General features: G+C 40.7%; 1 protein-coding gene across 5 annotated transcripts in view; it reads right to left on the bottom strand.

Moving 5' to 3' along the window:
- Positions 1-249: 249 nt before the first annotated feature.
- The window catches only part of syt7b (synaptotagmin VIIb), a 91,940-nt gene continuing 79,044 nt past the window's right edge, over positions 250-13,145 (bottom strand). For 3 of the 5 annotated variants that reach the window (XM_031846862.1, XM_031846865.1, XM_031846864.1), the window contains 5 exons: positions 7,965-8,088; positions 4,069-4,336; positions 3,766-3,935; positions 3,348-3,462; positions 1,224-3,155 (listed from right to left, as the gene is read on the bottom strand). In XM_031846862.1, the coding sequence (XP_031702722.1) occupies positions 2,824-3,155; positions 3,348-3,462; positions 3,766-3,935; positions 4,069-4,336; positions 7,965-8,088 (1,009 nt within the window). In that variant the 3' untranslated portion in view covers positions 1,224-2,823. The other 2 variants (XM_031846863.1, XM_031846866.1) reach the window with 1 other exon arrangement.

Consider the following 13,145-nt stretch of genomic DNA (forward strand, 5'->3'; position numbering starts at 1 on the left):
CACACACACACACACACACACACACACACACACACACACACACACACCTACACACACAGACACATTAACCCACACTTCCACATTTATGGAAGCTGGCTTTTTGCTTGTTTTCAGTGTCTGGAAGAACAGGTTGATTCTCTAAGTTCTTTTGAAAAACAAAAAACAAAACACAACATTAATCACTTGACTCTTTTCCCCCCTGTCCATCGGGATTTCTTTTCCAAAGAAAAAGTTATTTTTTTTGGGGAGGGGGGGGGACACTTGCCCTAATGGACCAGCGATAAATGTTCATATCCTTTTTTTTTGTTGAAGAACTTCAATCGGGGTTACAGCACATCACCCACAGCACGCACATACAACGAAGGGTTCCCGCCAAGGGAGAATGCCAGAGAAAGAGTGAAAAAGATCAAACATGAGCAGAGTGACAAGAGTCCAATTCCAGTCCATTTTCATTTTAAATATAGCCCATCACTCTTCCATTGTTTCGGTTTTCCTGGTTTTTCAGGCATTGAGAAGTATGGAGAAGTCGTGACAGTAAGAAGACTTGAACGAAGGGGCGAAGAGCAGAGTGGAAGATTCCTCACTGCGACACCAGATGAAGGTGGCAAATGGGTCGCACAGCTCAGGTGCATGTTTGAATGAAGCCCGTCTTGCCGCCACAAAGGATGGTTGGAATATTAGTTTGATCCATTTTTGGTTGACAGTTTGTATTCATGGGTGGCAAGAGGTGCTGCTCTGATGTTAAACACAGTGGAGTGGAGGAAAGACTGAGAAGTAAAAAAAAAAAAAAAAAATCGAATTGAAGGGGTCACAGGGAGGAGGTGAGTGAAGACATGAAAGACATTTTTAAGTTCAGACAAAGAGATGAGACGGGGGGGGTCAGGTGGGAATTGGAACTTGACGAGGGTGAAATTTAGGGATGGTGTCACGAGGACTGAGGGCGGAGGATATCAAAGAAGCCTGAGAACAAAGGGATGACACACATTTCCTGCAGCCCAAGACTGCAGTTAAAGGTTGGGGGGGGGGTATGTGCTGAGGGCAGGGGCTGAGAGGCTGATGCTGAATTCTGAGGGGGAAAACTCTGCAGGCAGGTTGGTTGCTGGGTCCCTCAGGCCTTAAGAGCATGCCACTGAGACACAGGATTACGAGGACGACCCATCATGTCTTTCCAGTGTTTTACCTCTGCAGGGCCGCTCTTCCATGAAAGATAAATCTGTGAGAAAGAGAGAGTCAATGTAACCCAAGTACATAGATTGATGTTATTTGTAAAGAGCTTCCCTCTCTAAAAAAAATACAGTGAAGTATTAAGTAAAAAAGCATCACTGTGCGTCTTAAGTCTAGCCCTGCTTTCACCACTAAGCCTGCCACTCTAATCGGAATTTAACTCAAATCCCGGGCAGAAAAAGAGCCATTACAGGAAGAGATTTCACTCGCTGAAATACTCAGAGAAAGGCTAATGCTGCTGCTAATGAAGATCAAAGGCTGAGTCTTTAAGTAATTCTCATAGACAGAAACTCCTGATCTGTACATGTCGCAGGAAATGCTGTTCAAGTTTTCAGTGCCCTCCGACCATTTGCACGTTATTTATGACTGTGGTCATAATAGGCAACCTATTATTACTGCTGTGTGTAGGCAGATAATATATGTAGTTTGATGGCAATTACTGTAGATGCACATGTGTATGAATGACAGAGAGCACAGTGGCTCATCCATGCAGTACACAGCTCAGATATGTTATTACAGTGTCTGAAAGAATAAGGATTTGAGTTGAGTTTTGGGTTCTTTCCAATAATTTAGACAGAAATTATACATTTATGATTTGTGTTAGAGCTCTATTCTCCAGTTAAGTTAAATACTGATATGAATGAGTGTGGAAATTCCTAATAATTTCCTAAGAAGCTTCCTGAAAAGAACAATGTCTTTTGGCAATAATTATAGCTGAATAGAGAGAGTTAAATTGGTACACTTTCAATTAATTAATTCCAATTAATTGCTGAGCAAGCATAGCATAGACTCTCTCAGTCAGTAAACAGCAGGTCAGCTGAACTTGGAAGAATGCCTACCAGTAACCATACAGTTGAGCATATATGAAGGATTAAGTTTCCGATGATGAACGAGTCATTAATGAATATTTAAAACAGAGCAGTTCTTTCTGTGGAATTCTTCCGAAAAAGCAAGTAACTAACTACCGGACCAAAACCATCTAAACTCAATGTTCTCCATAACTAGCACAAGGAAACATTCTGACAATTTTTTGGGAAATAAAAGACCTTATCCAGCCAATGACAAAACAACAACACACCTATATTGTTAACCCTGCAACCTACACATTCACAGGTTCATTCTTAATCTTGGTGTGTGCAACAGGTCCTTGATAAGTTTGAACTAGCAGATTTTCTCTTCAGGGCAATCAATCTGTTTTTCTCAGAGGCGAGCATACAAATTGCAGATGAATTATAACTGAAATGTTGAAGCAACAAATCCCATATATATACTGTACCATAAAACCAATAATACCATGTTCCTTATATTCAAATCAAAAGGCACATTACAGTTATAGTTGGGGGAATTTGGACACACCTTCTACATCTAGTGAAAATGCAAAACGTACGTTTTAAGGAGTGACTGTATTTACATATAAGAGCATGGACCTCATTTACATGCATGTCATGCTTATTTGTTGTTGGTGGAAGACTAAATGAAAACTGGTAAACATTCAAAATGAAGTGTTTTTATTAATTTAAGACGCACAAGATGGGTCTGCGTGTTCCAGCAGGGGTCAGTAGAGACTGGCTCAGTGATCAGCCGCTGATGGTCACAGAGTCAGGAGAACACAGAGGAAGAGAAGAAGAAGAAGAAGAAGAAGAAGAAGAAGAAGAAGAAGAAGAAGAAGAAGAAGAAGAAGAAGAAGAAGAAGAAGAAGAAGAAAGAAGTGAAGAAGAGAGAAGGAGATACCTTTCCAATGACATCATTGCGACTGAGCCTGTCCTTGTCCATGACGGTGATAATTATGGTGGTCTCCCTCAGCACGTGTGCAGGCACGTCAAAGGGGAAGGACTCTTCGAAAACAGGGTTCAGGCAGCGCTTCATCACCACCGTCTTCTTCTTCTCCACACGCTTGTCCTTGTGCATCAACCACACTTTTACATAGGGGTCTGAGGAGAGGGAATGTGCCAGTTTGTTTACAATATCTCATTCCTGTTTCACCATAGTTGAATGCCATGTTAGTTTATGTGCTGTCATGGATTTGATATCAAATAACACAATTTTCTGATTGTCATTTTGAAGCAGCGATGATGTAGAAGGAAAAAAATAAAAGGACACGGGAGATGAAGGAGTATCTATACCAGAAGTGCCTCCAATGTCCATGGCTTTGAGGTTGCGGGCTTTGATGATGTTCACAGTGATGGTGTTGGCTGTGGGGTTGTAGCACAGAGACACCAGCAGATCCCCTCGACTCCCCTGGAGAAATAACACACAACAACAGCGAATCGTTTACATTTTCATCCTCTTTTCACATTGTTGTCCCTTCTGTTGCTCACTGTGTATTTTGGTTTCTTCCTCTGGCTGTCTGTGTTGTCTCCATCTACCTGTCAGCGTCTCCATATTCCCTTCTTTCTTCCACCAGCACGCTGCCACATTTCCCCTGAGAGCATCCCGGCAGCCAGTAAATGACATCACCCGTTACATTCTGTCCCATCCTCTCTCTCCCCTCCTCCCTCTCCTCCCTGTTCTCCCCCCCCCTCTCTTTTCCATCTTACTCACGCTGCCATCGCTACATGGTTGAAGCTCCTTCCAGAAAGTCTGCATGTTAGCCAGGTCCAGTTTGTTGAGGGGGACGGACACCTCTCCTATGGGGTCATTCCTGCTGAAGCGGTCGTAGTCGAGAACCTGCAGGTATAGAGTTCTCTGGACCACCTTGTCATAGGGGAACCCTGAGAAACAACACAGTCCTAATAAGTCACAGTGATGCACATACAAAAGAGACAGCTAGAGAGTGCCTGCATGTGCTATGAATTGTTAAGTTCATGTATTATGTATGTATTAGGAAAGCTTTCTCTGTCAAACCTTCAAACAGGAAGGTCTCATTCCAGTGGGGGTTCAGATTCTTCCTCTTTACTTTGGTCTCCAGCTTGTGCTTCTTGTCTGGCAGCAGGTAGAGTTTGACAAACGGATCAGAGGTGCCGGAAAAGTCCTTAGCAGGCAAATCCTGGCCTTTGAGAATCTTGACAGTAAGGGTGGAGTCCTGAAAACTGTATCCAACACTGAACTGAACACGACCCAGCTTCTCACACACTTGACCCTCATGGTCATCTTCCTCCGAACCCGGAGACAACTAAAGAAGACAAGAGGTAGAGGAGATGAATGTGATGTTGTGTTTTTATTCAACTTCAGGTGGTTGATACCTTTTAGCTACATGAAGCAGTATTTACTGGTTTATTACTGGTGCATTACTCTATTTTGAAACAAGTTACTACAAGATATAAATGTAGGGCTGCTCATAAGATATGCACATTCAATTTTCAGGAGCACTTATATCCTCAGAGGAGGAAAATGATCCTTTCTTACAAAGAACATCTCCCTGAGATTCATTACAAGGTAAGACCAAATCATTTAATTTGAGAGTAGTTTGCTCTTAAGATGACAAATAATATTTAATCAGGAAGTAAACCAGGAGAGAAACACTCCCCAGTTTATTGATTATCTTCTATGATATAAAACATTAAACACACCTCTCAATATAACACTGTGTAATCAACAGCATCAAAATGATGATGATTCTTAAGTGTCTGAAACATCAATTTACTGCTCACTATAGAGTGAACTACTAAGTGTCTACAGTAGGTATAATAATGAGAAGTGAATGAGTAAATGAGGGAGTGATTTGGCATACAGTAAGGAAAGTATAACATCTACTGTTCAATAGCAAATGAACAAACCCAATTTCTTCACGAGGGCCTCTAAAATAATTAACAGACACTTTTATAGCTTCATGAGGAGGATTTATTGCAGGTTTGATGTATTCATCTGTGTTAGTTTTAACCAGGTGTAACTAATGAACTAACAGTGGAGTGTATAAGTGTATACAAAGTGTAACACCATGGGAATTGCCCCTCTATCACCAGACCGCTGGGTCAAACTCAGCCATATTCACAACATGTTCACGAACAGATGAAACACTCCGGGGACACTAATTCTGCACTTCAACATTAAAAAGCCAGCTCCCAACTGGCTAACTAGCATCATGTTTTGTCACATGGCTGCTTTCTACTGTGTGATAAAGGCAGAAATTGTCCATGGCTGTGTGGAGATGAGAGGCAGATTATCTATTGGTAGACAGACCCTCTGACTGATGATGGCTTGGCCTGGAGGGAGGGAGAGAAATCCAGTTTAAAACGTGCTATCTGATGAGGGAAGAGCTAGAGGCATTACTCAAGGAGCAGTTCCAGAAATTTCATATCCAATTTTGTATTCTCCCACATATTTCTAATGGTGCTGCTCAGCCCCTTATTCTCCATGCTGCATATGATCACTTTTCATTATGCAGTCCTCCACCCAACAGCTGGCCTAAATTGCTTTTCCCCATTTTCCATGTTGGGCTCTTTTTCTCTTTTTTACCCAGAGTCCCCCCTTCTCTTTCAATTCTTCAATTCTCCTCTCTAATTTCTTTTTCTGAAACCCAAACATCCCACGTGAAGTAGATGACAAATATTGTCTATCTTGCAAAAATCCAAATCCAAATCCAAAAATCCAAAAACTGCAAAAATTAGCCACATGTTGAATTGTCTGACATTTGCCTCCATAACAAGAAACATGGGTTGTAGCACTGTAGTTTATTTTGAGTCAAGCCCACATACGCTGTCCTGCTGCTGCAAATACTATACAAATACTTGATACTTGTATCAATCAGCTGCTGAAAATAGTCGCCAAGAAAAACATCGACTATTGTTTGAGTAACATTTGTAAAAGCTCCAGTGCCCTGCTGTTTTAGGAACCTATTTAGTCTTTTTAAAACATGAAATATATATTCGTGACTAACTTCTAAAGATTTTCGTTTCCTGAATGAATGTGCTTGGTGCTGAGTGCCACAGATACTGAAAACAGATACTGAAAACTGGGGAAGTCAGAAAGTATTGAGGGACAGATTAATGCATTGCTGGTTTTGGTCTTTTTATGGGCTTTGTTGACAAATCCCAAATGAAAAAGCTAGACTATCTCCAGCCTCATCCTTTGAACAAATAAAGCACATAAAAACCTCTGCAAATGTTTGGATGTGTGTTGACACAGAGGCAAAGATACGTTCACACCACACTGTCACTGGGCCTGAGAGCGCATCAAAAAATGAAAGCAGCGTCAGAGTACATCATGATAAGAACCATGCGATGCTGACAGGACCCCCACCCATCCTCCCCAACCCCTATCACATGAGATGCTTGAGGGGGTTGGACGTATACTCTAACGTTTAATGCCGTCTTTTTGCATCCCTTTCTCCTCAGTTATAGTTTGTCAAATATAAACGGTATATACTGCCACTGTTTCTATAGCAGCACAAGTGGCTCAAAAGTGCAGGATGGGTATTTTCAGCATGAAAGGACGGTTGTGTAATGTATAGACGCCTTTGGCAATACTGCCCAGAATGAGTATTATCATTAAGCACCGCCACTGTGAATTTGTCAGACACACCACGAGACCCACATAATTACACACTGCTCATACCCATCGCTGCCATATTCTCGCAGCACCCACAGCACTGCGTGTTCTTTCACAGCTAATTACCGAACCCCGCTGAAAAGGGAGCACGTCCCCTCCCCTCCCAGGGTCTCACTGCCGGGTGATGAGTACTGTATGTTTCAGTGAGATGAGATACTGTATGGCAATAACTAGCAGCGGTGCTCTACATGTGGGTGAGCTGAGTGGGATGAAGACATTGCTTTCTGAGTGATGAAAGACTTGCGAGGAGGAAACACTTCTCACAGGACTTTGCTGAATCGAACTGAAGTGTGTAGGCTTTCTTTTCTTGCTTTCTTCTCCAGAACAGACACGGTGTATTATTTACAGTAGGTGGCGGACAAATAAATGTAAACACCTCATGCAGAAACATTTTTTAAGGATGATTATGGTTTATTGAAACTTATTTTTGTAGCATTGTCCATCATTTAAATTACACACTGCACTCACCAAAGTAACTACTGTGATCTGGCGGGCAAAGTTAAACCAGGAGGTCATTAAGTAAATAGTGATGTTCACAATGGACAGTTTTGGCAAACCTTGGTATTGGCTCGGATTCTTGAGTTTTCTCACCCCAGCGGACATCTCTTTAGCAGTGCTGCTATGTTCATAAATCACAGCAATTAATTTGAGAAGTAAAATATATGATCACTGACAGAAATGACGGCCAAAACTACAGAAAATAGACCAGAGTTGTAAGACAGTGGACTTGTAACACTGAACTCTGGCTTAATCACATATTGTTTGAGAGAGCTCATAAAGAATATGAACATAAATCTTATTAAAAATACCAAAATATACCATAACAGGAGAAGCTAAGCTGCTGCAAGTTAAAAACAAAGCCGATGGACATAAAAATGTATTGCTAAATGTCCCATAAGCTAATATAACCTGCATTTATTACATTGTTCACAATGGCGATTTATTTGTATTAAGTCACATTTTTAGTGTTTTATATTATTTTGTATACACCCCTGATTCATCGTCCACTTCCTTGTCTCAAGGCCTGAATATAACTTTCATCTTAGATTAAGAAAGATGATCATGAAGCACCACTCAAGTCTCTCAGCTGTCTAATTTATTAAGACTTAAAAGGCTTTGCTGACAACAGTCCCCATCGTCTTAATATAGATGAGGTCGGCAATGCAGAAAACACATCACGAATGAGTTACTGGTGAATCAATAAAACGTATCTCATGGGGCTTCAGATATACTGTGTTGATATTGTGTGTTACCATGAGCTGGTCACTGGTGACGGAGTTGGCCAAGTCAGAAACAGAGGAGTTGGCATCGTGGCGGCGTCCGCTCTCGTCTGGGGTCTGACCTCTGGGGCTGCTGCCTGGTTTGTTACCCGGAGTCCTGTTAACATAGACACGAACACACACATAATTACATAAACATGCTAATAATCAGGGGTCTTTTCCTGTTGCATAATTACATTTCTTCTGTAAACAACAAGGAGTCCATAAAGAAATGTTTTCCCCAGGTTTGGTGTGGGAGAACTTGACCTCGAGCCCATCCAACACCAATTGTGATCCAGGTGTAATGGCCCAACATCAGTACCGGTCCTCTCTAACACTCTTGTGGCTGAATAGAAGCAACAAGGTTCCAAAATGTTGAGGAAGCCTTTGCAAGAAAATCTGCTGAGCAGAATGCAGAATTCAGGAAAATAAAATAGAAAACATGAAATCTGAAAAAAATAAAAACAGATTTCATAGTCTCCTGGAAACTGCTGTTTTCCCACTTTTCCCAGTCTTTATGCTAAGCTACTCTAAAAGGGCAGCTGCAGTAGCGTCTGTCTCTCAAGGGGTAAGAGGCTGTGGTCAGCCGTACTGTGGACTGCAAAAGTGTTCAAGAAACAATGTCTTGCTGAATTAATATAATTAAAATGAAACTACCATCCATCACCACTTGTCACTTCACATACAGGCCATCAACCAAAACCAAATTTACAGTACAAGACCTGTAAAAATAAACAACAATACATCTGACTGATAATCCTTGAAAAATAAATTTAGAAAAAAAAGAAAATACTAAAATCAGTGAAGGGTAAACATGACTCCTGGCTCATATTATGTAACAATTTGGTAAAAAGGGAAAATACAAAGTCTACCAGTCTAGGCATATTGACGAATAAGACTAATGGGCACTTATCTCTGTGAGAGAGACGACCCAGAAAGAACAAACAGAAAGAGTCAGAGAGACAGAGATACTGAGCGATGGAGCAGGTGAGCTGTATAACACAAAGGTAAAAGCAGAAGTGAGATTAGAAGACACTATTGTGGGAAATATGATCTGAGAATAAAAGATGCATTTGAAGACTTATCTCTGCACAGAGGTTGAAAAAAAGTGAAGGAGAGGATTTGCGATTGTTAAGATTCAGAGGATTAATAGAACGAACAAAGGGAGGTTACGGACACATTATTGTGAGACACACAATAACTCACACAAGATGAGAGAGAAATCAAAGAAAGGAAGCAAAAAAGATCTGATTTGGGTAAAGAGTCAGATGCACTAAAGTAGAGGAAAGGAAGCAAACTGACACGTTACATGAGCAAGAAAAATGGAAGGAGGCTGGATGTGAAGAGGAGTGAGAGACGGACAGGGTCTGTGCAGCAAAGAGACAAGTAAAAGCAGAGTGAGGGAGAGGAGGAGAAAAGGATATGGTGTGGAAGAGAAAAGAACGGATTCGTCACTCTGCATTTATTTCCTGTGATCTGCAGGTCAGAGCGCCAACAGTGCAGCCAGGCTGAATTCAAAATGTGAAAGTGTGCCGTTTCATAAGCTCACTATTCTATGTAACAGCTGATAAAGACATCTGAGGCATTATTTCTCTAACAGGTCAAACTGATGTACGCAGAGAGAGCTGGAAATGTTCAATCATAGCTTCTAACATCAACGCCTAACACACGAGTGAACAATGTGTTACCTTAAAATTATTACTTAACACCTGGGCTCGCTGTGCCACTGAGTCGACTCCCTCCTCTGCTGTGTTCAAGGGCCGTACTGTTTTACCTATTTTAGCTCTTTCATATAAAAATTGTCTAAACTTCATGCCCAAACTTTTTAGATAATTTGTCTTTGTTCCAGGCAAGCCTGCAAGAACCACAATTGAGAAATGAAATAAGTTTGTTGTTTTCATCATCTGTTAAATATTTATTATTGTGTGCATCCGATTGTGCCATGATTATGTTTTATTGCACGAATACCTACAACTTTGTTCAATTTGCCCACATTAATGCAAAGATGATCTTAAGTCCATAGATTTACAATGGGACAAAAATCATCTTACAATGCTTTCGGGAATTTGGGCTGTGATCAACTGGTTAAAAGAGTGGAACAAAGATGTTTCTTGACCATTATGTACTACATACAGGAACAGAGGAAAAGAAAAGGTTGGTTTTCTTTTCCAAATGTGCTTAGCTGAGAGAATCTCACTTTTCTGGAAGGAAATTTAAGATTTGAATGGATCTTGAGAATATCTAATCATACAATCTGATTGCCATCCTTCCCCCAACCCAGCTTACATTCTCAATATATTGACATTGAAATAAAAATCAATGTGCAGATGTTTAAAACCCTGCTTCCAATCCATGAGTGTTTAGTCACCGAACATTTGTTTTCCATGTGCATGAAAATGATACATTTACAGTATCCTTTTCAAAATGGTTGTTTATCTTCTCGATAGTTTTTTTTGGCACAACAGCAGCCACAGTCTTTGTATCAAGTTCTTAAGATGAGAATCTTTCTTTTTTTTATGTACCCCTCCATCACCTTCTCCCAGCCATACAGTTCAACTGCAGCTCAGGTACAAAGATGAGCCTTTAAAGGCAAACCCCACTTTGACTATAGAGCACACAATATACAGTATATGTCATGTACCCAAAGAGTCTATAAGAGCTTACTTATAGGAGGGGTTGACTCATTGACAGCCGACTGAGCCCTCCTTATTCAACAGCCAACACACAAGACAGAGGTCACATGAATCTTGAACAATTGAACTAACATAAACACAGCCGGGAACCGTCTTCATTTCATTCTACTGTGAATATTTGGCTATAAGTCATCTCAGCCATACAGAGCACATGCTTTGCTTTAGCACGGTCTGTAAACATATTTAGTGTTCTGTATATTCCAGTTCATAAAAGGGGGCACTGAGCCAACCACAAAGTCTGACTGATTTTCTTGTATTTTGCAAGTTAAATAATACCTTCACTTCATCTTGGTGACCTAGTTTATCAGCTAAAAACGTAGCATTGTTATTGACACAGCTTCTGTCTCTGTGTACAGAAGATAACAACAATATGAAGCAGCCACATGAAACCACATTATGTATTGTGAGAATGCGTCTTATTTACCTTGCGTAACAGTGATGACATTCATGTGTGCATCTTGAAAGGGGGATTGAGTTCATAAGAGGAAGCAGGTGCACTGATTTTTTTGTTGGGTTCTCTGCATTAAGAAATGACAGCAATGTGTCTCTTGATTTAATGTAATATTTTGTCTTTCTTTCTTACTGCATCTTCTTGCAGGTGTACAAGTCCATTTGTCGTTTGCATGATGTGTATTTTACAAAGACAACGGTTTCATGCCACAATGTGTTATTATGTTATTTGTTCTCCTTTTCTTCCCACACCGCCTGCCTTTATTGTCTGATTTTGTTTTGGGGACACAGACACATTTAATGGAGATAAATCAGCATGATAATAACACACTTGTTGCATCAAAACCCTGCATTCCTAGAGAATTTGTATTGGTCAAGTACAGTTGTGGTGTCATAGTCACCAAAGATTAACATGAAAGGGAAATAAACTGCACAGTGTCCTCGATTCAAGACTGTTGACTCAGCAACGGCCTGTGGGACATTGAGCAATTGGGTGTGGTACTGAGGTGAGTCCATTCATGCGTGTAAATATACATATTTACTCACCATCAAACACACACACACACACACACACACACACACACACACACACACACACAGACAGGATGCAGGGCACTGGTGTTGCATAATGTCTCAACCAGATATGATAACATTTCAAATTTAGTCTCATTAAAATGAAATGACGAGACATTTTACAGAAATAGTCGTGTGTGACAATGAGGAATTATCAATTGTCACTAAAAACAAGTGAATTATTCTCACTGCAGTTATTGTTTGATTCACTATCAAAACCAGACATAAAGTCAACATTTTTGTAATTATTAGAAAGCAAAAAATTGACATTTATTTATAATGCCGCGGTGGTGAACTTGTGAAGATATCCGTAGCTGCTGGCGACTCTCTCGTCAGTTACATAATTCATTTTTTAGAGGTTGTTGTAGCCATGACTACTGTAATGTGTGCTCCCACTTTAAGTTGTACTCACTACCATCACGGATTTTGCAGAGGGTTGCAGTAACCATGGTAACAGGAGCCTTCAAAAGAGGGGAGTAAAAAACCAAGGAATTTCCACAGAGAGGGGCATACATTAAAAATAGCTAAAAGGCCACGGGGCAAAGGGAGCACACATTTAGAAAGACTTTGAAACACACTCCTGGAACACACTCTTCCCTCATAGCTACACTCCTCCAAACCCCCGAACCCTAACACCACTGGGTATACGTGAGGTCACGTCGAAAATGGCCGATTTAATATGCCAAAAAAAAGTGCAGAACAACCTCCAGCCATGATACTCACAACAACAGGCAGCAACAAAAATTTGCAATTATGGAACCTTCTTCCCCTGCTAATAGAAGGGTCTGGATCATCAGACTGAAACCAGCTCTAATATAACTCTGCACCTCACTTTTTTGATGGGAAATTTAAATTATCTAACGGCAAGTCTATAACAAAACAAATGAGCACACACACACACACACACACACACACACACACACACACACACACACACACACACACACACACACACACACACACAATCCTGTAGGTCCTGGAGGTTGAGGGCAATATCCCTGGAGAATGACCACTTTGATCTGACACATCGAAACTTAAAACCCTGACTTTTGACCTCACGGCCTTCATCTGGGACTGAGTTGTAAGCCATCTTTGGTGTAATTCGACAAAGCAGGTCATTACATCCCAGGGGACAATGCAGAGACACCTTATCTCCCATGTTGTAAAGTCTGTTCATCTTTGATTAAGAAAGACTGAATATATGAGAAGAACATGCTTCATTCACCCAGCTTTGATAAAGGTATATCATGTAAGTAATTTCAGGGGAAGCGACTGGATGAAAAAAAAAAAATGAAAAATTTCAAACAGTGGTCTGGCAGCAAGGAACATGAGCAAGAGACAATGTCCTTACAGAAGATTCAGAGCAGGCAAAGCAAAGTGCAAGAATTTGAATCATCACGTGTCATAACCAAATCTTTGCGACCATATTGTCCTGCTGCATGACTCCTCATAGCTGGGA

Source organism: Anarrhichthys ocellatus, unplaced genomic scaffold (genome assembly GCF_004355925.1).
Source record: "Anarrhichthys ocellatus isolate YVR2014 unplaced genomic scaffold, GSC_Weel_1.0 scaffold6, whole genome shotgun sequence".
NCBI classification, from domain to species: Eukaryota; Metazoa; Chordata; class Actinopteri; order Perciformes; family Anarhichadidae; genus Anarrhichthys; species Anarrhichthys ocellatus.